Source organism: Centrocercus urophasianus, unplaced genomic scaffold, assembly GCF_019232065.1.
Source record: "Centrocercus urophasianus isolate 14NV4802_14NV808 unplaced genomic scaffold, USGS_Curo_1.0 seq_12, whole genome shotgun sequence".
In the NCBI taxonomy this organism is placed as follows: Eukaryota; Metazoa; Chordata; class Aves; order Galliformes; family Phasianidae; genus Centrocercus; species Centrocercus urophasianus.
This window is the reverse complement of record NW_024884364.1, coordinates 28,339,461-28,364,006: the sequence shown is the minus strand read 5'-3', so window position 1 is coordinate 28,364,006 and position 24,546 is coordinate 28,339,461. Positions and strand designations below refer to the sequence as shown.

General features: G+C 38.9%; 1 protein-coding gene across 2 annotated transcripts in view; it reads left to right on the top strand.

The window, feature by feature from the left end:
- SCAF4 (SR-related CTD associated factor 4) overlaps positions 1 to 24,546 on the top strand; it is a 45,557-nt gene that overhangs the window by 5,684 nt on the left and 15,327 nt on the right. The window contains exons 2-16 of one of the 2 annotated variants that reach the window (XM_042809473.1): positions 6,188 to 6,271; positions 6,888 to 6,932; positions 8,369 to 8,530; positions 9,659 to 9,794; positions 13,790 to 13,929; positions 14,395 to 14,571; positions 14,912 to 15,012; positions 15,489 to 15,536; positions 16,722 to 16,830; positions 17,185 to 17,352; positions 18,645 to 18,730; positions 19,751 to 19,941; positions 21,575 to 21,675; positions 22,522 to 22,635; positions 23,333 to 23,489. In XM_042809473.1, coding sequence (XP_042665407.1) covers positions 6,188 to 6,271; positions 6,888 to 6,932; positions 8,369 to 8,530; positions 9,659 to 9,794; positions 13,790 to 13,929; positions 14,395 to 14,571; positions 14,912 to 15,012; positions 15,489 to 15,536; positions 16,722 to 16,830; positions 17,185 to 17,352; positions 18,645 to 18,730; positions 19,751 to 19,941; positions 21,575 to 21,675; positions 22,522 to 22,635; positions 23,333 to 23,489 — 1,819 coding nt within the window. The remainder of the gene's footprint in view (positions 1 to 6,187; positions 6,272 to 6,887; positions 6,933 to 8,368; positions 8,531 to 9,658; positions 9,795 to 13,789; positions 13,930 to 14,394; positions 14,572 to 14,911; positions 15,013 to 15,488; positions 15,537 to 16,721; positions 16,831 to 17,184; positions 17,353 to 18,644; positions 18,731 to 19,750; positions 19,942 to 21,574; positions 21,676 to 22,521; positions 22,636 to 23,332; positions 23,490 to 24,546) is intronic. The other variant, XM_042809474.1, reaches the window with a different exon arrangement.

Below are 24,546 nucleotides of genomic sequence, written 5' to 3'. Positions count from 1 at the left end.
AGAGACTTCCTGAAATTGTTAAGGTATTGTTAGACTACTCTATGAAAATTGCAGAGAGAAGATTGAATGAGGGTATTGTAACAATGACCTGAGTGCTTGATGCCTACTAAACACTGCTTTTCTTTCAGTATGTTATGCATCAGTACTGTTCTTTTCAGTGGATTTTATTTAATGAGTATATAAAACAGTCATATCTCTCTATTTGCCAATAGAGATCTCTTTATAGCACAAGAGGCTTAAGCAGGAGAGCAAAGCCAGCAAAGTCAGTTCATTGCTTTGTATGTCAAGTACAAGACACAGGAAAAGGTCATAAGCCCAATCTTTTTCCTTCTGTGCAATGAGATTAGTCTCATGGGATGTCACTGTCTCCCTTCTTTCCTAGTAGTTTCAGTTTTTGAAAGTATTTTCTTTTTCTGATTGCCTTAGAGTATAATGAAATAGTCCAGTCAGAGATAACTACAGAAATCAAGTAGAACTGCCTGACCACTTCAGGACTACTCAAAAGATATTGGCGGAATTACTGAAATGCATCTTTAATGCTCTCAGCCATGGGGCATTAGCCACCTCTCTGGGAAGCCTGTTCCAGTGTCTGGCCACTGGCATAGTAAAGGCATTTCTGTAACGTCAAGTTGAGCCTCCCGTTGAACAGCTTTGTACCATTCCCGGGTGTCTGGCCTCTGATGACCAGGACAAAGAGTTTGTTGCTTCCCTCTTCACTTCTTCTGCTCGTGTTGCTGTGGAGAGCAGTGGGGTTGCCTCTCAACCTCCTCTTCTCCAGGCTGGACAGCCCAAGCACCCTCAGCCTCTCTTCACAGGACATGCCTTCAGGCCCTATTTACCAGCTGTTGCCTTCCTCTGGATGCATTCAAGTACCTTTTTCTATTGTGGAGCCCAGAACTGCACGCAGTATTCAAGTGAGGCCACAACAATGTTAAATATAGGGGGAGAATCACTTCTTCGGCTGGCTGTGCTGTGCTTCATGCACCCCAGGGTGCAATTGTCCTCTTGGCAGCCAGAGCATGCTGCTGGCTTGTGCTGAGCCTGCTCTTACCAGCACTCCCAGGTCTACCTCTGCTGACTTGCTCTAGCCGCTCATCTCCCAATCTGTGCCTGTGTCCACTATCGTTCCCTCATGTAGCACCCAGCATTTTCCTGTCCTGAACTTCCTGTTGTTGCTCTGTGCCTGATGCCCGAGTCTATCTAAATAATTCTGCAGGACCTCTTGTCCCTTCAGATGTCTCTTTGCTCTCTTCTTTCATGCAATGTTACTGCATGATTTTGCTTTTCTTTTAATAAACTTAGCAATAAAATAAAGCCGATAGCATTCCCACATCTCATCTTTCTCTTGTTCCTAACAAGAGAAATACATTCTGTGCCCACATGTGCTTTCTTTAGGGTTCTGAGGTAAGGCTATGGGTAAACTTGAAAATAGCCATTCTTTCCTTTGCTTCAAAACATCATTTCTATTTCTGTGTAAAATAGACAGAATCACAGAATGGCCAGGGTTGGAAAGGATGTCAAGGATCATGAATCTCCAACCCCCCTGCCACATGCAGGGCCACCAACCTCCACATTTAACACCAGCCCAGGCTGCCCAGGGCCCCATCCGACCTGGCCTTGAACACCTCCAGGGACGGGGCATTCACAACCTCTCTGGGCAGCCTGTGCAGTACCTCACCACTCTCTCTGTAAACCCTTAAAGACCCTCTCTGTAGACCTTTAAAGAGCATGAATTGGAGGAAGGCAGAAATGAATAAAATGGTTTTTTTGAAGACTAAATACTAAAGGTCGTCATCCAGTTCCTTTTCCCATTACCCACCTCACTCAGAACTTTGGTATGGACTGAAAAGGTGCTACAGTTTGAATTGGAAGACTGTTAATTCCCTCAGTTATCTCCTATTGTGTGTTTTCTGTAGTACTTCTGTGTTTTACGTTGATCGTTGGGGATGGTTACTTGCTCATTAAATAGCATGTAGTACTGTTAGTCTCGCATTTGATGTCTAGTAAGGGTTAAGGACCATTTCAATTTTGTTATTTAGTTGCATTTATTAGCCTGAAAATGAGTGATTCTCCTCTCTTTGAGATTCTTGACTTCAGAGGAATCCTGCAATTCCAGACTCTTACAAGAAGAATGCAGGTCTATTCTTCACTGAATATTTTGTATTGTGATTTGAGTTTAGTAGGTTCTTCAGTACTTTTTTTTTTTTTTTTTTTTTTTTTTTTTTTTGTAGTACCTGGGTTGGTACAGAGCAAGGAAGGAAAGATCCTTTTGGAAAATGTGGTGCTGCCATAGCATTTAAACTGTCAATTACAGAGAGGGAGGTTCCAGGAGTGTTTGAAAATTCTTAAGCTCTCCTAAGCCAGAGCTTGTGAAAAACAATGCGTTTTTTTCTGCTGCTTTCAGCAGGTAAGGTGATTAGTTTTCCCTTGTCTATGAAAAGATCCGCACAGACAGCAAGAGACATCTCTTCCTGAACTACTGAAATGATCAAACACAAATAAAGGTACAAGTCTTGAATAATCCTTGGACTCATTCACTGTTGCGTTGCGAGGTTTCACTTGATTTCTTTGCCTTCTCTTGCCCCGTGGTGCTCCCCACCCTAGGGAATGAGGTACTGTGTGTGGTTCTGAGTGCCACATGAATGAGATGGGGAGCAGTAGCCCCTGCTTGCTTTTTTAGACAGCAGCATTGTTGTACAGGAGAGGAAGGTGGGAAGCAACTCTGAGCTGTTTCTTTTCTCCAAATACATAGTTACGGTTGGTTGATGTTTCCCAACCGGTTATAAGCTTTACAGGGCAGGATGTTCCATACAGCATGCTGGAAATGCTCTCAAACTAAGCTTTTACATCTGGGTTGCCTTTTGAACTGATGGTAGTGCTCTTAGAGGAACTGGGTATCTCAGTAACATTGGAATAATGCTCCTCTGAAAGCAGACTTTTCTGGCGTATATTGGTTTGGGAAATGAATGCAAAAGAGGATCAGGGTCTAGTTGAATGCATGCAGATGTTCAGTGCAACACCTGTGTATCTCATGATTTCCCCTTCTAGCAGTGAAAATTGACAAGGAATTATTAACATTGTATTTTAGACTTACTCTTCTTTTCAACATGGTTTTGACATGTGTAACTACAATAATAAGAATTTAATAAAAATCAGCTTTAATAGTCATTTGGTGTTGTAAAATCTCAGGAGAATCTAAAAAGGGTACAGAGTTTTGGTGTGCTATTCAAAAAGGTAGCAATGGAGTGAGTGTGGAGAGAGGGCAGGATATTTGTTCATGGACGTGTGTATGTTTATACATGGAAATATTTTCATCTTATTTCATGGATGTTTCAGCTGTAGTTGATCCTCCTGAGTTGCACTCTGGAAATATCTGCATGTACTGAAAACCTCATGGCTTTTATTCTGTTTTTGTTGCTGTTGCCCAGAGTGCTGTCTGTAGCAGCAAATGAACAATTTATAGTCATCTGCTCAGTTGTGTTCTTCCCAAGCTCCTGTTTATTCCTGTCCTGTAAGCCTCAGACCCAGCCTCTCATGTTCTTTAATTAATGACTTCTTCAAGGTACCATATTCTTTATTGCATCCTCCTTGGCTACTTCATCTAGCTTATTTCCCTTCTTCTTGCCCTCCAGCCGTTTTGTTTCCCTTGTATTTTTTTTCCTCAGTTGTTACATCACTCTTGGGATACATTTTCAGGCACCTCCTTTTTTTTCTTTTTTGCCTGTAACTTCTTGTTATCTCTCTTGCTGTGAGCTCCTCGGTTTCCTGTTTCTGTTCTTGTCACCCATTGTGTTGCTGAAGTGCTGCTTCACACTGGCTGCTTTATTTGCAGTGCCAGTTGCTTTCTGGTGTGTCCTGCTAAGGGCATGGAGTATCTGTCTTATAAGTCTGGATCCTTTTTGCATGCTCCCCCTCATGTTTGAAGCCTTTCGGTGTCGTATTTGTGGGTACTGTGTTTGTTTGTTTTGTTTTTTTCTTCCATTACATCTCAAAACAGGTTTTCCTCAGTTTTAATGTTAGTGTTGACTTTGTCCATCGTGAGTCATTGCACTCGTTCTACAGAAATAATTCAGAATCGAACTCAACTTTTTGAAAGAACAAGTTGACTCATAGGCACAGCTGGTGCATGTCTGATGGTTTGAATGACTTAAAAATCAAATATATGGCACCGGTACTATTTTGGAGATTGTAATGAAAAGTCATCATCTCAACTTGGTGTTGGAAAGGTTACCTGGGTATCACTCTCTTGAAGGACAATTTTTCTTCGTTTCTATCTCCTGGAATGAAAATAGGGTTGTTCTTGTTTGTTTGATTCTTGATTTGGCCTTTATTAGTCTAAGGCTCACATTTTGGTTTGCTGAATGCTTTATTAACACTTCACTTGCCTTCAAATAGTAGGCTGTAATGTTTTTTATCCTCTGCATAAGCATACCTACTTTTTTTTTTTTTTACTTAATTGAGACAACAGGCACATCTGGGTAAGTTGGTCACTTCCAAAACACCTAGGAACTTTAAACTCATAGAAAAAAGTATCAATTTCTAAATGACTTTATGCCTTCCATTATGCTGTCAAATGGAGATACTTTTATTCTCTGCTTTGTTTTGTGGTGGATAATTTATTACATTTTTGGCTAATATTCAAGGGCTTTAGTTTGTCTTTACTGTTGCGAGCAAAATCAGTTATATAGTGCAAAACATTTTTTCCATGGTTTGTGGAGAAAAGCCTCACAGTAAAAAAATGATGGTGTGCTTAGGAAGTGTTGACGATCTGGGTTGTTTTTTGCTTTTAATTGTAAAAACCATGGCAGTGTAAGGATTCTGCCTTAAGTAAGCCACAATTTAAATAGCAAGTTAAGTTTATGGGAAGAATGGAGAATAGTATTCAGTGGAGCAGAGCACCTGACTTTGAGGTGTGATATGGAAGGAGGCTTTACAGAGTAGTACTGGAACATCTTGGGCTTCTATTTCTGCCTGGAAGATGGGAAGAGGATTGGAGAAAACTGTTTTGACAAGCCAACATGAATTGTGGTTCCAGTTTTAGTTTCTGTCAGTTTCTGAAGTGTGAATTTAGTACGTACTTTTCAGGATCGTGGTTAATACTGGAAAACAGTGGTGTGACTTCTCAGTGCCTAGATTCAAAACGCTGTGAAACCACTTTGCAATAGAATTCCTCACATGAGACAAAAGTCGTGCTGATGCTGTTTGTGAACATAGTTTGTTTGCAGTTCCACTCACGGATGTAAAGAGATCTATACCCTACGTGTACTGTATCTATTTTGAATACAGCATATGCTGTGAATTCACACTTTAAAAAAAAACAATATTTTGCATTTAAATGTAGTACTTCAGTTCCCCCCCCTTTTTTTTTTTGTGCTTAATGATCTTAACTGAGCTCAAGACTCTTAACTTTTTGTACGATTACAGCTTTTTGATGCGGAGTACCTGGGCTGTACTTAAATTTTTGTAAGTTAAGTCAGATTCACATTGTCATCTGTAAAGACTGGTCACTTCTGAAAGCTTTGTTCTTGATGAAATGACTTTTCCACTTGGTAGTATGAGTTTGGAGAGCAGTGCAGAGGATTCTCCACAGCAGTTGCTGCAATTAGATTTAATAGTAATGTGATATGTTTGTAGGAAGCCAAATGTCTCCATTAAAGACATTTGCCACATTTATATATAGCAGGATAATTTGGAAACTTAGTGCTGATTTGATTGTCTTGATGGATGAAAGTTGGCATATTTTTAGGCAGATTACTTTAAGGTGAAGGGATTGTGTCAGTCTGTAAGCATGTCCTAACATTTCTGTTTCTTAAGGTAGTATTGGGACTACTTTAAGTCAAGGTACAGTTAATTCTGCTGTTTGTATTTATTTTTGTGAAACAGTTCTTGCACCCTAAATTAAATACTTGTTTTTAGAAACAAATAAAACATTGACAGAAGTCTTATCAAAATCTTGTGAGTTGCTGCGTGTGTGTTAGTTCACAAGGAAAACAGCTTTGAACTTTGCCCAGAAAGATCTGCTTGGTAGTTCCTTTGTTTCAGGGCCAGTTGACATCATAGTGATGCATAGTGCAGAACTTCTGCTGTCGGTCATTTGTCTGAAGTGTTGTCTTTTTGGTTAACTACTTAAACATCAGAATATGTTTTTGATATGTTTTTTGTGGTTTCTTTTTTTGTTTCTGTTCAGCTCTTTTCACTGATGGAGATGAAACCTCCTATTTCCCGAGCAAAAATGATTCTCATCACAAAAGCCGCCATTAAAGCTATCAAGGTAAAGTACAGCAGAAGAAAAACGAAACTGTAACACTAGCAATCTTTTATTGTTTTGATTCCAAGTAAGTGCACTATGGGTTTTCCAGTCTTAGCTTCATGGATGTTTTATTTTAGTTGGCATTAAGAATGTTATTTAGAAACAAGTGGGTGGTGAACATCAGCTTGTGGTTTTAGACTGGTAGCATAATGCCAGCTTCGTTTTTTCAATTACTGCTTTTTAATGCCACCCACTATGGTGTTATGATTTCTGTGTAATAAAATTTTAAACACTGCAGTGTGCAGCTGCATCATAACATATTAATACCTACTGAAATTGCTTGTAAAGTAAATCCAGAAAGTTCTCACTAATGCTCTAACAGCAGTATGTTTTCTGTACGCATGGAAGCACTTCTGACAGAAAGGATGGCTTGTGTCTGTCTGCTCTACCCATGACATCTTTTTCTCCATTGCTGTACAGCTTGATAAATGCTAATATGCTTCTTTCTTGATTATGACTACAGTATTTTGTGAGTAGTCCATACTATGTGGTCATAAGCATTAAGAGTTAAGAAAAACTTGTAACATGATATCATTGTTAAGTTGACGATAAATGGATTTATGTATTTCTTTTGCAGCTCTACAAACACGTCGTCCAGATTGTAGAGAAGTTCATCAAAAAGGTAATAAAAAAAAAAAAACACATTAAAAAATACTTATGTGAATATGTTACTGCTGGTGTTGTTCAGAGACTGAAGTACTGTTTTGTTAAGACTGTATGTATTTTGATCTTTTTGATAAAATCCTGATAATCTTCCTATTTGAACTTTTCGTACTGTGTTAGGAAGGGTCAGGAAAAAAAAAGTGTAAAATTCCCCCCTGTGTAGTTTCCTAGTGTTGTTGATGTTCAGACTGGTTTTCAATGTCACGGAATCACAAGGTTGGAAAGGACCTATGGGATCATCTGGTCCAACCATCCTCCCATTACCACTGCTACCAACCATCCTCCCATTACCACTGCTACCACAAGCTCTAAACCACATCTCGCAGCTCCTCATCCAGACACCTCTTGAACACTGCCAGGGACGGCGACTCCACCACCTCCCTGGGCAGCCATTCCAGTGCCCGACCACTCTCTGAGAGAAAAAGTTCTTCCTTATGTCTAACCTAAACCTCCTCTGGTACGACTTGTGGCCATTTCTGAAGAAATTGTCGTTGTGATTGAACTGGTCTAGTATTAAATTGGGAGGTTGGTGGCCCTGCCTGTGGTGGGAAGGTTGAAGATTCGTGATCCTTGAGATCCCTTCCAACCTGAGCAATTCTGTGATTATTTGAACCCAGCAGGTGGCTCAGCACCATGCTGTTATTTATCTACTCACTCCCCTCTTTCCCAGTGGGATGGAGGAGAGAACTGGGAAAAAAAAAAAAGTTGAACTCAAGAGTTGATATAAAAATGGTGTAGTAAGATAGAAACAAGGAAGAGGGGAGAAAGGATAACAGCTATTATATATGTGTATATAAAGTTGTATTTTATGTATGTATGATATACTTATTTTGCTGCACACACACACAGCCATAACTTGCATTCTGTAAAAATGTTTGTGGCTCCTTTCTCTAACTTGATGAAAATATTACACTGTCTATGAAGTTACTGTTAAATAAATTGAAAGCGCTTTTTATATTATGATTCTTAAAGCCTTTCATATGCACTGGTCATTTGAGCTCATTAGCAATGCACAATACCAGCTTCTTTCATAAGATTGGCATATGCCAACTTCTTGGCATGAGATTGAGTCTATAGTTTTCTGTGGAAATTTGAGCGTAGTATTACTTTTCACTTTTTGTTGTCCTTGATAACTTACTTACTGTTAAATATTTGTTTTCATACAAATGATATTAAAAATTTGCAAAAGGATATATATATTTTTTTACAATGTTGTTTGATTTTATGCCGTCCACGGTTTTCTTCTGGAGCCCATATAGTTCCAGAAACAAATAACTGTTTGTGTTGGTGTTTTTTCCTAATCTAATATACGAAGTGTAGATTTCTTATAGGAAAGTGAGGAAAGCATATCAACTTGTTATCATGATGTATAACAGAAAATTGTTTTGTTTTCAGTGCAAACCAGAATATAAAGTTCCTGGATTGTATGTTATTGACTCTATTGTTCGTCAGTCTCGTCACCAGTTTGGAACGGATAAGGATGTCTTTGGGCCAAGATTCTCTAAAAATATTACTGCCACATTCCAGTATTTGTATCTCTGTCCATCTGAAGACAAGGTACAACAGTGATTTCTTAAGTGTTATGAATTGGTAACGCTGTTACTTTGATATTTCTATATACAAGTGAGGTAATTTGGTGATGCTCTATGTCCTTGCAGTGAATATTATTATATGAGAAGGTAAAACATACTGAGAAAGATTATCAGCAGTTAAATAGAAGTTCTAACTAAAAGAAGTATTTTTGTCTAAACTCATCAGTTCTGTTCTGTTCTGTGTATACAGACGTGTGAACAGTGTGTGTGTGTGTGTGTGTGTGTGTGTGTGTGTCTCTGTGCCAAAACTTCTCTTCTTGAGACTTCTTCAGGGCAACTTCCTAGTGAAGGTGGTGTCTCCCACAGAAAGTGTTAGGAGTGCCAGAGTTGTAATCAGTGAAAGTTCTCATTTTTTTTGAAACTTTCAAAGTGATGTTTGTCAAGGCCAAAGACGTTGCTGTCCTAAAATTGTTTTTCAGACCAAAATCTTGTTCAAAGATGATCATTTTAAGTTTTTATCTAACTGATAGTATTGTAGAAAACGTTTTGTGAAATTGTTCTATTATTTAGCTTTAACTTCCTGCAGTGATCAGAGATTTTTCTACCTGCTTTCCTGGTCTTTTGAATAATGATGGAGCAGGATTTTCAGTTGTCAGTGTGGGAGTAGTTGGATTAGTAGAAAAAAATGTGAGTGGTGTTTGCTAACTTTTGAACTTCTTCTAGTATTTTATTCTACTTTTATGGCCCATCTCTTCCATGGGTTTTTCTAGCTCATCTTCATTTTCCCTGCCTGTCTTATCACATGTTGTTTGTTTCACCCCTTATAACTGTCTGTGAAGAAATAGTGGGGCTGATGCGATTTCCCTTACTGCTTATTAAGCTTGGATTTTCTGCCTGGCCAGAGCAACTGTAGAAAAATGGCAGCACAACTTTTTACTGAAGAGGGTAATAAGCTGACAGATTCTGTCTTTTGCATATACAGGATCTACTGATCTATGTGACAACAGTGGGTTATTTCAAAGGTCTGCCCAATTCTGTTGCACTCCTATGTTGTTAGATCCATTCTTCACAATGCTTAAAAAAAAAAATGAAATTGGACTTTGTGTATTAGGGAAGCTGTATTTAGTATTGATGTCTGCTTTTGTTTCAACAGAGTAAAATAGTCCGTGTCCTGAACCTTTGGCAGAAAAATGGTGTCTTTAAAATTGAAATAATTCAGCCTCTTCTGGATATGGCAGCAGGAACTAGTACAGCTGCTCCAATGACAGAGAATGCTACTAATAATGAAGGTATGAATGACATGAGTGATGGCACTGGTGGACAAAGGGAGGGCAACTGATATCATCTATCCAGACTTCTGCAAGGCCTTAGCTGTGGTCTCCCACTGCATCTTTGTCTCTGAACTGGGGAGAGCTGGATTTGAAGGGTGGACTATTCAGTGCATAAGGAATTGATTGGAAGGTCACAGCCTGAGGGTTATGGGCAACAGTTTTATGTTCAAGTGGAGGTTGGTAACAAGAATTGTCTCCCAGAGGTCTGTCTTGAGATTAGTAATCCTTAACATCTTCATCAGTGAAAGATCATTCTGATCATGGGATCAAAAGCACCCTCAGCAAGTTTGCTGGTGATACCAAGCTGAGCAGTGCAGTTGATAAGGCAGAAAGAAGGGAGAGGCTTTGATAAACTCAAGTGATGGGTCTGCGAGAACCTAATGAGGTGCAACAAAGCGAAGTGCAAGGTGCACTTGGCTCAGGCTAATCCCAGATATGCATACAAACTCCTTGAGAGTAGCCCTGCTGAGGAGGACATGGAGTCCCTGTTGATGAAAAACTGAATGTGAGCTAGCAGTGTGTGCTTGGACCCCAGAAGGTCGATGATATCCTGGGCTCCATCAGAAGAAGGGTGGCCAGCAGAGTGGAGAGGGTGATTGTCCCTCTCTACTGTGCTCTCATGAGGCCCCATCTGGAGTATTGCATCCAGTTCTGGGGCCCCCAATAAAGGAAAGGTGTGGAGCTTTTGCAGAGGGTCCAGAGGAGGGCCATGAAAATTATGAGAGGACTGGAGCACCTCTCCTGTAAAGACAGGTTGAGGGAATTGAGTTTGTTCGGTCTGGAGAAGAAAAAGCTTCAGGGAAACCTCATGACAGCTTTCCAGTATTTAAAAAGAGATTATGAACAGAAAGGAAATTGCAGCTTTTACTACTGCTATTAGAAAGGTGAATGATATTAGAAACTTGGTTACTTTCATGTTGAAGTGCCTATTAGTAGTTTCAATAGTAACATATTAATAAATTCAACTTGACTGTCACAATTACGTGGACCAACTGAACTCATTCCAAATAAATGCTGATACCAAATGATCGTTTTCAGAATACCTCAAATCTATGCTGTGTGAATGCACGCATTTTCCATCAGGGTGACTTCAGTATCCCCTCTTAAAATAATATCTTTTGAGTCTGAAATATTTTTGTTGCTTCTCAGTTTTATAATTCTCATGTTTTGTTTTTTTTTAACGTTAGGAGGATCTGCATCAGTGAAGTATGACATTATGTGGAAAAGCTTCATATTATAGGGAATCATTTTAGTATCTGAAAGCAACAGCTATGAATCTTTTCTAGCGTGAGATCCCAGAACATCTTATACCGATGTTTCAAATCCAGATTCCTGAAGATTTTACGTAGCAGATTTATACCTGACAGGAGGCTTTACATGCATTGCTAGTTGAAAGCCACTGACCTAGAGAGCTGAGTATCACAGAATCACAGAATCTTAGGGGTTGGGAGGGACCTCCAGAGATCATCGAGTCCAACCCCCCTGCCAAAGCAGGTTCCCTACAGCAGGTTGCACAGGTTGGCATCCAGGCAGGTCTTGAACATCTCCAGAGAAGGAGACTCCACCACCTCCCTGGGCAGCCTGTTCCAGTGCTCCGTCACCTCACTGTAAAGAAGTTCTTGCTCACATTTGTGCTGAACTTCCTATGCTGCAGTTTCCGGCCGTTTCCCCTTGTCCTGTCTCCACACACTGCTGAAAAGCGTCCGTCCTCGCCATTCTGCCCCCCACACCTTAGATATTTATAGACCTGGATCAGGTCCCCTCTCAGTCTCCTTTTCTCAAGGCTGAACAGACCCAGTTCACTCAGCCTTTCCTCATAGGAGAGATGCTCCAGGCCCTTCACCATCTTCGTGGCCCTCCGCTGGACTCTTTCCAAGAGATCCCTGTCTTTTTTGTACTGGGAGCCCAGAACTGGACGCAGTGCTGCAGATGAGGCCTCACCAGGGCAGAGTAGAGGGGGAGGATCACCTCCCTCAACCTGCTGGCCACGCTCTTTTTAATGCACCCCAGGATGCCATTGGCCTTTTTGGCCACAAGGGCACACTGCTGGCTCATGGCCAACCTGCTGTCCACCAGGACACCCAGGTCCCTCTCTGCAGAGCTCCTCTCCAGCAGGTCATCCCCCAACCTGTACTGGAGTAATGACTGCCTTCCCACGGAATTTTTACTGACCTTTTTTATGCCACATGAAATGCTGGTAATGAGGTTGAATTGTGGAGGAGAAAATGCATACCATGATTCTCTTTCTCTGGAGAGCATTCTTTTTGAGCTTTTGTATTTGTCTTTGCTTTGATAATCTTTGTTGCGCTCACCTATATTGTGAGTGAAGTGTAATGGCAGACAAGAAAATAAGGATGCACAGTAGCATTAATAGAGCCTTCTCCAGTGGTGATACAGAAGGTTCATCTATTGACAGTCTGTACACGGCTAGGTGAGGGGGAACATCTTTGCATCTGAACACAAGTGCAGACTGGTGGTTATACAAGTTCATTCTGATATGACAGTTGAGTGACACTATTTTTACTGTCTCTGTTTCATCACTGGCTGTCAACAGATTGGACATTTTTTGCCTGAATATTCATTCTGATTTCAGTCGGATTATTCACATACACCTGAGGGGATAATTTGGCCCTGAAATAAGCTTATTAATGATTAATATAGATATATTATGAAAGAGAACCTGTTTCACTCGTAACGCTACAGTCTATTTAGCCGAAAAAGAGGAAGATAAATGCAAATTTTTCTCCCTTGAGTAAGCAGATATCTTTCTGAATACATACAGGAAGTAATTTGGGAGTGGAATTATGTTTCAAAACAATCACATCTTTCTGCAGTATTTTAGCATTGTGCTGTTGGGAAAGTATTATTCAACATGTTTGTGTCTGCTTGCTGCACATCAGTGTTGCAGTAATTTAAACTAATAATTTAAGCAAATAGATGAATGGATTTAAATAAATTGATGTTGTGAAGCAAGAATATTTGCTTAGTTTCTCAAACTAAAAGATATTTGTGAGGTGTTTTTTTTAAACTTTATTGTATTGTTTTATAGTATTCCAATAAAATTTATTTGCTAGAGAACAGTTACTTGCTCACAGCATGGAGAAGCTGATGGCATTGCTGCTAATTTGCAACAGTGTAATTTAAAGCAAAGAGAATGGGAAAGCTGCATGTGTAGACTGAGCTAATAGCGTGCCTTAGAGTGTGATTGTGATATAAGTTGGGCTCTGTGGAAATGAGTCTTCTCCTGGCAGAGTTAGTATGTGGTGATTTGTGAAGAGGGATTAATCAAGCAGATGGAGGTTTGGTGTTTGCCTATGCAAGAGTGGCATGTGAACAAGCTCTGCCAGAGGAAGGAGATGCTTATGAAATAAATTTTAGAAACCTTTAATTATTACCAGACTTCTCAGCAATAGTTCAGTTAATGCTAGGAAATATATTCTTTTGTCTCTAGTTCAAATGTTCCAAGTTAAATGAAGGAAAGTGATTATAAAAATTCATCTTCCCTTAAAGTGAACCACTAGATGATTTGCTTGAAATATTTATCAAGAAGTATGAGTGTAGATTTTCAAAGTTTGAAAATGTGACTGTGATTTTTAGAGTACTGATGTGCATTTCTTGACACTGCGTTGAGTAATAGTCCTTCTCTTAACTATTTTGCAATTGTAAATACCTAAACATCAAGTTATCATGTAAAATACCATGCTGGAATCACTTTCAGATAGGTTATCTATCTCAAAATTTGTGCAGTACAGTAATATAAGCAATGAATGGAGCCAATCATAGGAAAAAAGGAATAGAATATGCAGTTGGTGTAGTTTATATAGGAGTGCAGACTTGCTTCTTGGGTTAAATAAGCTAGTGTGGATAGACAGTTGTTCTGGGGAGGTGGGTGAAGAATACAGTGAATGTTTTGGAGTAACACAGTTCTTTCTTCGTTCCAATGGAACTCGTAGGTTCACCACCCCCTCCAGCAAAGGTTGCTTCGGAGCCCCCTCCAGTCACTGCTAATTCAGTACCTACTATGCCACAGTTGCCCAGTTCTGATGCCTTTGCAGCTGTAGCTCAGTTGTTTCAAACAACGCAAGGACAGCAGGTAACCTGTTTGTATGTGAATTGGGGGGGCTTGGGGAAATGGTAGCAGGAATGCCTTTATTTCAAGCAAAATAAAAGACATGCCTGAATTAAGTCAGTATTTGAATAGTGTGATCTTTCTAACCAGAAATTGTGGTATTTGAGGAAAATTCAGTTATGCATAACTAAAGAATTAGTTCTGAACTAATAGAGTCATGAAGTTTAAAAACTAGGCCTAATATATAAAATGTTGAGATTTAATGTTTGCACATGTGATTAAAAAGTTGCACTGTTGGAAGGCTTGAATACTCAAATCTCAGGATGTGCTAGATTTTGTCACTGAAGCATTTTAAAATAATTCATCTTTCACTTATGTTATTGGTGGTGATCATTTTGTGCTGTACTCTGTTTTTATACAGAATTTATACCCTACAATTCTTCTTGTGCTGTATAAAATATGTTTAACACTATATATGTTTTTCTGTAGCTTCAGCAAATTCTTCAGACTTTTCAGCAGCCTCAAAAAGCTCAGTCTCCGGTCATAGATAACACTGTGATGGCTCAGGTTCAAGCTATTACTGCTCAGTTAAAAACTACAGCATCACAACCACCAGAACAAAAAGCTGCTTTCCCACAACCTGAGCAAAAAACATCATTTGACAAAGTAAGTTTTCATTTGTTCCTTGTGTGTAGTATCATTGGTTCAGCAGGAGGCTGCTTAGTGGATACCTCAGTGTCTTCAGATTGTTAGAGGGAGAGTGCTGCAAGTTGTGCTTCTTCAGTCAGAAGTTGTCCTCTTGTTTTCATAGCCTTTGTGTTTTCTAAAGCTTAATAAAATTGCTTTTGATCAGTGAATTAATTTCAATATTTTTGTCATGCTTCTAACCTTCTCTTTAATTCCAGAGTAGTTAGTTGTATAGGAAGACAACAGTACTGAACACATTTTGTTTTCCAGTTGTGTAAACTGTTGAAAAAAATATCTGTCTCGGTATGAATTCTTTTAGAAGCTGCTAGATCGGTTTGACTATGACGATGAGCCAGAAGCAGTGGAAGACTCAAAGAAAGAAGATTCAGCTCCTTCTCCTTCAGTTTCTCAGCCTGCCTTGTGAGTTTTTTTTGTCATAATAAACAGTTATTTGTTATAAAACACCTTTTGTTTTCAAAGCTTACTAAAATTCCAAGTTATCAGTGCTTCACTTTTAACAATCAAAAGTTTAAATATTGTTGTTAATGTTTTCTGTTCTTTACTTTGGTGATTCATTGTAGATTTGGCATGTGGCATCATTGATTGAGGAATGTGTTTAGTAGAAAAAAGCTCAGTCTTGGTTTCAGGATGAGTTCTCTGGTTTTCTTGCACAACTGAGTGTGTCAGGACATTGTTAGTAATGAGCTGAATTGCTTGGCCGCCAGGGGGAAAAAAGCTATTCTAATGTTATGTATTAACTTCTAAAATAAAAATAAGTTTGGCTTTGCAGCTTTAAGATAGCGAAGATGCAAACTAACTCAGGCTCCTTCTTCTCTTTTGATGTGCGTTTTGGTGAAGTCTTGAATTACATGATCACATACTAGTTTTTCCCACAGGACCTCTCTCTCATTCAGTGCACAGGCTGGATGGTGCTCAATACCTGGGTTAGTCAATATTTCTTCTTTCCCCTGCTTCATTGTGTGGCCTCGTGTTTTTCTTTCTGTGTATACCAACAAAACCCTACCCTGAAGAACAGGATCACTAACTTGGTCATTAGTTTTTTTTTACTGCGTTTATCACTTTAAGCACTTCAGTGTTATATATGTTAGTTAATTAAAATGCCTTTTGAGTAAGTTGGCAGAATTTTCCCTATAATACAGATGGGAACTCTGTTCTACAAAATACGAGGTAGGTCAAATGCCCACTACTTGTGTATACCTAATCTACAGGCCATTAGGCTAGGCTTTTTGGCATGTTCGTATTCTGTTTGTAGCACTTCTAAGCTTCTGCACTTATTACCTTATAGCTGTGTAAGATGCTTCTGAAAACTGGATTCCAATAGTCTCATTTTGGGCACACAAAATCAGAAGTATTCTATATGATCTGTCCAGGATCACGTATAACAATTACGTGGTGCCCGTGTTTTAAAATACAACGGAGTCCCATTGCACATCACCATTAGCTTTCTTTATCTTCCTACACAAACTGTATCCCATAAACAGGTTGAATTAACTGCACGTACCTCGTTAATCCCCTGAGCACTGTCCATTCTGTGTGTTGAATCAGGAGGTGGATGGCATCACTCTGATCCTTGTATAGTATACATATCCCTGTCTCCTCTGCCCTAAATTCTGTGCAAACGAAATTTTTTTTCCAGTGGAAGTATGGCCACTATCTGCTGCACCCACACAAATTAGAAAAGAGGATAATTAACCTAAAGCAGACAAGCATAACAAAAAATTTATGTAATCTGAGGGTTTTAGTAAGACCGTATAAGCACAGGGGAAGAAAGAAGCTAACAGCTAACTGCTATGTAGCATTTCCTTAGACGTTGCAGGGATGTTCTTATAGTAGAGAAAAGGAAGACAGTTTTTATTCTTCTTGTTGGCTTTGTTCTTGCTTTTTAAGGTGAAAATAGTGAGCATTAGTTAGGGTAATGTGGTTAAGTTGTGGTTGGGCTTCATGATCTTTAAGATGTTTTCCAACCTGAGCAGTTCTGTGATAATAAAGATAGTTTTTCTGTCAAAGTTTAAAGCAGTAACGTGTAAATGTACATAGAAATATGTGAAAGAAAAGCAAAGAAGTCGGTATTCTCCTGACTTGTCTCACCAGAATATTGTTGTTTTTAGTGGATTTGCAGGAGAAGGTATACAACAGCCAGTATTTCCTCAACTCCCAAATATGGATCCTTTTCAACAGCGGATGATGGGAATGCAACAGGATCCAATGCGCCATCAGGTAACTTAAGGGTTTTTTTAGTTGCTTCTTCATCTGCTACGTCTTGTGTTCTGTCACTTCCTTTGATGAAGGGGCAAAGAAGTCATGTTTCTGTTAGTGAGAAGTGAATGTGACTTAATCTTCCAGCTGTTTTGGGAGAAGATAATTTTGTTGTCTGTTCTAATCAAGCTTTGGAGAATTTGATAAATATGTATTTTAAAATATATACAGTTGCTTGACCTAATTCATCTTTCTCTGGCTTCTGGTCTTCCATTGTGACTTCAGAGCATAGAGACAGTTTTACTGCTAGCAGACTAGAAAAGCTAATATGATTTTTTCCTAATTGGAGGTTTTTGTGTATTTTGTTCTTCCAAGGTCCCACTTCCTCCTAATGGACAAATGCCAGGTTTTGGTCTCCTTCCTACCCCCCAGTTTCCACCCATGGCTCAGCCTGTGATTCCACCAACAGCTCCTGTGCAGCAAACTTTTCAGACTCCTTTCCCAGTGCAGAGTGAATCGCACATGCAAAAAACACATCAGCAGGTGAGAACCCTTTGCAATAAAGAAGTTCTTAACTTACTGTGCTGTAATACTTGTCCTTACCCATGTTAGGTAGAGGAGATTTCATGATAACTATGTCTAGAGATGGCTGTGAGGGTTGCTTATCTGAGAGAAGATTGGATAGCAGTAGTGCTACACAATGAGTTTAGTATTTCAGGGATCTAGCAAAAACAGCATGTGTATACTGTATGTTTCTCTGTGCAGATTTGGGTTTGCATTTTCTCAGCTGTCTTCTTGCTTCTCCTCATTTCTTTTTTTCCTGTTCATGCTTCAGGAGTTCTAACAGTGCAGTCCCATTTGGGAGAGAAACAATTTGAAAAATATAATTTTTAAGGACCCTGTAGATCTCTCAGAGAAAATGAACTTAGAACTCTGAAAGTTCTAGTAAATAAATTCAAAGTATGTGGATACGCCTCTCCTGTTTTGAAGATTAGGGAGCATACTGCTGGAAGATTTTAAAATGAAATAATACCAAGCTGTATTTCTGTGGTGACTTGTGACATTGCAAGTTCTATAAGTAATTCTTGCTTATCACTTGGAGTAAAGGGATGGTTCTCAAGATAATCGTCACAGCTTGTTAGTCTTGAAGTGTGTTGATTCAATAAATTGTAAGAGATTACCAGATTACTTTTTAAGATGTTCCCTGCCAAGCTTGTATCATGAAGACTATTTAAAGTTTAGGCAGGATGCAGTATGTTTTGGAATGGGAAGCAATAGAGGACTTAGGGTAGGAAGAAAAAGCTGTGTTGAGGTGTTTTTTTTCTTTATACATACGCATTTTAAGCTTGTTCTTGCATTTTATGTATTGTTTTGGTGTCTTTATTGCTTTAGCCTTCAAATGTGTATTTATTTGCTTACAATATGCTATATATGGCTTAAAGTACTCTTCTGTAACATCCAGGAGAAAAGCCTTCCAGCAGATGTTATGTTGCTTGTAAATTTGAATGTAAAGCAGGAATAGCTGGCTGACCTTATTATATTCTTTGGGCATCTGTGCAGTACTGAAATCAACAAAAATGTGGAAAAAAACAATTTACACGTTGAAGATGTGAAGTTTTCCCTAATTATTTTTACTATTGTTTTCACAGTGATCCTGTTAAATTAATTTACTATCAGTTTTTCTGTCTGTTGGTGACTATACTAGCGATGAAGGTTCTGAGATGAATTGTATTATGTTTTAATTTCACATATGTGACTATTTGATACAATTTTAATGCTCTTACATAACTCAATAAAATACTCACCCCTAACACCAGTCAAACTTAATATTTTAGAACATGGAAGTGGAACAGCAACCTATTCAAGAAAGAAAACGACATGTTTCTGACAACAGAAAGTCAAGGTCTAGATCTGCATCAAGGTAAAATAGTAGAACCCCTGTCAATTTTGTGAGATTGTACATTATGTATTAGATTTTACATAAGGAACGTAAGTTCTTGTGTCCAAAAATGTGAAAGTGCTTTATGCATTCTGAGAAGAGCTAGGCTGGTGGGAGCTCAGAGAATCTGTTTCTGTGCTGCCACATCTGCTATGTGGGGTTGGAATTTCTTGAGACAACAACAAACAGCTTGGAGGCAAGTTAATTCCTCAAAGTGTTGCTGGAGTTCATTTTCAGTGCCACAGAACTTGAAGTCTTGTTACCTGTACTTTGTACTGGCTTTGTGAGCGCCCTACTCAGCATGCTTACTTCTGGGGCTACTTCTTGGAGCTGCCTATTTGCTGTGTTGGTTGGATTCTGTTAGCAAATGCCAAAAGACATTTAGCAACAGAATCCCTTTTTGACTTAGTTTCACTTTTAACTTTTACTGAAAAGAAATTACTCTGTTTGTTTCCATGCGTGGCCAGCACCTGTGAAATTCCTTGGTAGAGGCAAAGCCCTCGAGGGTTTTAAGGGCCTTCTTCTTTCCCCTTCTGGAAAGGCATTAAGAACAAAGAAGACCTTTCCTACTTAATGCCTCTCAGGGAAGTCCCATGTATAAGTACAGCTTAATATTGCGTGTACTTCCGTGTAGGGAAGCAGACTAGTGACTCTTAAGACTTGCAGACATCTGAAATCCATCTACCTTCCAAGGGAAGTGGAGTATCTATACAGTGTTCTTCTATCAGTGGAGGGTAACTTCTTACTTTCTAAGTAGAAGGGAAGCAGAATGTGGTTTCAGTCTTGTCTGTGCTCTGAAGATGTTTTTCTTATGAAGAGAGTGATTCTGTCTGCTCTGGGATCTTCCCTGTCACAGGGCCAGTATTTTCTGTCGCAGCAAATCTGGCTCTGGTACATGACAACGCATGCCTGGTTATTTAAATTGATATCTGAAGTAGTTATCCGTCTGTAAAGGTCTGGGTCAGAAAGACTGAACGTTAAGTTGTTTCTGGTTTAAACTAGGTCACCTAAAAGGAGACGTTCGAGGTCCGGCTCCCGCTCTCGAAGGTCACGTCATCGTCGCTCTCGGTCACGATCCAGGGACAGACGCCGGCACTCTCCTAAGTCTCGATCGCAAGAAAGACGTGAACGCGAGAGGGAGAGAGAACGCAGGTCAAAAGGCCTTCCTCAGATCAAATCAGAAACTGTTAGTGGTAAGTTCACCTTTTCTGCTTTGTTGTTGCTGTAACCTTGAGAGTTCTGCTGGTACCCCTTTTCAGATGCTTGAGATCTTTGTGGTTCACGCATGGATTTTTTTTTTCATGTGTGTCCAGTATTTTCTTTACTGAATTTTAGAACTCTGTAAAGTTGAAGATCCTGTAGTTGATACTGTGCCTATGTAAAATGAAATACCAGCAGGACAAACATAGTTATTGTAGAAAAATTCCAAATGGCTGAAGAAGCTATTCTACTTAGACTTATTTGTTTAACTTAGTGTTGACCAATCCATATACATCTTCCCCAAAAATGTACCGGAGTCAGCTCAACAAAGATGCTAAGAAACGTATCTCAGGTTCTCCCTCTTGGCTCCCTGGCCAGATCATAGAATCACCCAGGTTGGAAAAGACCTTAAAGATCGAATCTAACCACGACATAACTATACTTCCCTAACTCTAACAGCCCTCTGCTCAATCATGTACCTGAACACCACATCCAAATGGTTTTTAAACATACTCAGGGATGGTGATCAACCACCTCCCTGGGGAGCCTATTCCAGTGCTTAAAACCCTTTCTGTAAAGAAGTGTTTCCTGGTATTCAACCTACACTTACCCTGGTGCAACTTAAGGCCGTTTTCCCTCATACTGTCACCAGATGCAGGTAACAGATGGATATTCTTGGGGGCATCAAATAGAATTGTTCTTTTTGATATAAAAATGACACAAGATAAGAATCTGAAACTAGTCAAAACCTTGTGTATGACAGTAACATTAATTTTAAAGTACCACGAAGAGTTAATAGGTATTATTTTAAAGGATTTAATGGCAGTGGTGTAAGATAATGGTTTTGCCAATACCTCTCCCAGATTGCTATCCTAAAAAGCATTATGTGACAATTTTGTATCGTGTAGGGAGAAAACATAGGTGGGTACTGAATGTTGCTGTAGAAAGAATGTCGTACTTGTCTGCTGCTTTACTACCTTGAAGAATGAAGCAAAATAAGCATGCTTCTTGCTTTTCTCCAGGGGCTGGGTAGGCAGCTTCTGTTAGTTAATTTTTTTTAACCATTAAGAGATATAACAATGAGTTGGTTGCTAAAGAGGGTAAAAAGTCTGCTACTTGAGGTAGTTTGTCACAGCATTCTGTGACAGCTGTGAGTGTGTCACTGTAAACAGCTATCGCTTTGCTATTAAGTGCTATCCTTAACCTGGGATGCTGGTCCAAAGCTTGAATTTCGTGCTAAACAGGGTGAGTTACCTTGTTGTAAAGTATTCATTGCAGGTGTGAGGATATTTCATGGAGCAGTCTTAGCAACAGAGCATATTTTTCCTTGTTATAATTATTTGCAGAGCTTACGCTCATCAGAATTTGCAAGTCATCTTAATAAAGGCTAAGTGGACAGCTTCTGTGTGCGTCCTAACAGTGGTTTTGGTACCATGGCTAATTCAGCTCTGGGCAGGCAGAGAAAGAGGCCTTTCCAATACTCCTAAAGATACTATCCTATAGTAGCATGCTTTTCACCTTTGGATGTCATAACTGACTATTTTAACACAGCTGTTTTGACATTTTGTCTTGTGGAATCTGTATTTACAAGCACTCTTACAGTCTTTGTTACCTCTTTGATTGTAGTTTGTAGTACTACGCTTTGGGTAGGACAACTTGACAAAAGGACTACACAGCAGGATGTTGGAAGTCTCTTGGAGGAGTTTGGCCCAATAGAATCAATAAATGTAAGTATAAATGGTTCAGTGCAAGCCTAGGCTTCAAAAACTCTTTTCAGACTGTTTCAAGTTAGCTTTATTTTTAATACATTACATGGCGTTTTCTAATGTGAAAACTCAATTCATTTGTCCTTTGATTTGGAAAGGAAAAAAGGAAGTTGCTTGCTATTTGGGTTATTAAAAATGCCTTTGGGATAGTGAAAACTCCTTTCTTCATAACACTTGCCCTTTTTCTAGAGGGAATGGAATAAGAAAGGGTCATTGAGTTCCTTGTCTGTTCTCTTCTGTCATTTTAGACATAAGCATAGAAAGCTACTATTATATGGCTGTATTAAGGATCTATATACACACACACACATATATATACATATATATGATTGTGTTATTTTGTTTAAACAGAATATGTGTCTGATTTTCTTGCTATTCTCAAATTTTGTAAAACATAATCAAAGCTCTTTTTTTCCTCAAATTTTTTGTATATAATCAGAATGATTATAAAACTGCAGATAAAACAGTGTGAAGGTACAGATGGCAATCTGTGGTATTTGGAATAAAGCAGAGGTATTAGCTTTTCTTGTTTCTTCCAACAGATTAATTCTGAGGCCACAGTGCTTCCATGAGTACTGTTGGAAAATTTTAAGGATTAAATATGCTGAGTCCATGTTCTCACCTTTATTAGCATTTATTTCTGGAAGAAGGTGCTAGCTGTTTTAGCCTCTTAAACTAACATTCTCGTTCATACCTAGTAGTCCTTTTTGTAACACCAGTTTGTGTTCCAGTTTTCTGTAATTTAACACTTGTATGTTGCTGCCTGGTTACTGTTAACACATTTTTTTTTTCTTAAAATACAAACAGATGATACCACCAAGAGGATGTGCCTATATTGTAATGGTTCACAGACAAGATGCTTATCGTGCCCTACAAAAATTGAGCAGAGGCAACTTCAAAGTCAATCAAAAATCTATAAAGGTACTTCTTAGATAATGTCAAGCTGTTGTAATTACTGTAATTCTTCTTTATCTATTTAAGATTTGTTGGTATTCTGGACTTCTATATAGTCTGGATGTGCTATTCTACAAATTTATGTGAATGAACCACTTTATTAATATGTATTCTTCCTGTTCTGTCATGTGATTAAAAGAACTTGGATCAGTTTCTCTGAAGAGCTGCCAATAATTGTGTAACTGATGCAGCTGTGTAAATGGTTGTCTTCTGATCATTCTGGTGGACTGCAACTATGGTTTTCTTGCTGCTGCTTAATAGCCTTATCTATAATTAAACACAGTTACAATCCTACAAAGAGTACTAATAATTAAGGAAGAACACACTCATTAGTCAACTGTTTCCTTTTGTGAAACATCATATTTGAGAGTGACACTGTCCCCTGAAGGGAAATAAAATTAATTATAATGAGTGGGGACCATTAGAAAAAACTGCCTGTATATGTGTTTGCAAATCGGGTGCCAGATTCAAGCAGAGACATAAGAACTAGTAGTGCCTTAAGAAAAAAAAAACCTTCTATTTTCAGAGTGTTTTTCCTGCTGTTTCAGTTAGAATAGACTTGTTTGCTTTTGTGGCCTTTTTCTGGATGTGCTATTCTGTCATAACTGATAATTTAAACCATTAAAATGACAACATTACTAACTGCATGTATTTTTTCCTCAAGATTGCGTGGGCTTTGAATAAAGGAATAAAGCCAGATTACAAGCAGTATTGGGATGTAGAATTAGGTGTTACTTACATACCATGGGACAAAGTGAAGCCTGAAGATCTTGAAAGCTTCTGTGAAGGCGGAATGTTGGACAATGAAACTCTTAGTCCAGGTGAAGTATTGCTACCTTTCTAAATGCTTTTTAAAAAGTTGTCCTTCGTACTGATGCAGTGAAATTGGTATGGCTGACTTTTCAGACTCTGAGGTGCATATAAAGTGCTTGAAATGGCTGAGAAGTGCAGGATGTACAAACCATAGATGAGAGACAGTTTACAAGCAATTAATAGCAGTTCCCATCAGGGGTTAAACAGTTGGATTACCAGAGGCTGAGCTAAAGTTGCACTTGGACACCAGACAAGCAATGAGCTGCTTGCACCTTGCCACTGGTAGTAGTCGATGTTGGAAGTGCTCATCAGTCCCAGAGCCTGGTTCCCCTCTGGTTTGTGTGAGCTACCTGTAGCAAAGGGGCTTGTCTTTGGAGAACATGTATAGGAACTGATCTGACAGCAGCTTTATGATTCCCATTAAAAAGTGCCTTTTGTTTTCATGCTCAGGATCAATTCTATTAGTGAGTCTTGTATTTGTCTTGACCTAAACGGAACTCTTGTTTTGTTGTAAGCAGTGAAAATACTGGGCTTCTCTGATTGTATTAAGAAAATTACCTGTTCAGTATCAGCAACTTCAATCAGTGACGTGTTTAAAATCAGCACAGAATTGCTGGCCTGCCTGCTGTTGTGATTTCTAAAAGTAGAATTAAGTGAAAGCAATACTTTAAAAAAATACATTGAAGTTGCCTTAGGCTTCTTTCTTGCTCTAGACCACTGTGTTGGTCTTAACAGTGCAACCATTGTGTGGTGTGTTATCTCACTACTGAAATGTTACTTCAGGCTTTTGTCATTCTGTCAAATAAGCCCTAATTTAGATAGTTACTACTTTTAATAGTAATAATGCTTTCATGATAAACAGGCGTGAGTTATTTTTTAAATTGAAGTCTAACTGATTTTAAACATAACCTCAGGTGTTTGAGTGTTCTCTTTCCCACAATGCCTGTTCTCCAGTCCATTTTGTCTGCTTTGCTGTCTTTTCCCAAGAAGTTCTGACAAGCAAGTGGCCCAAAACAGCCTGTTTTTTTTATTAATGTGTCAGAATGTGTGAATGCTGACAGTGCA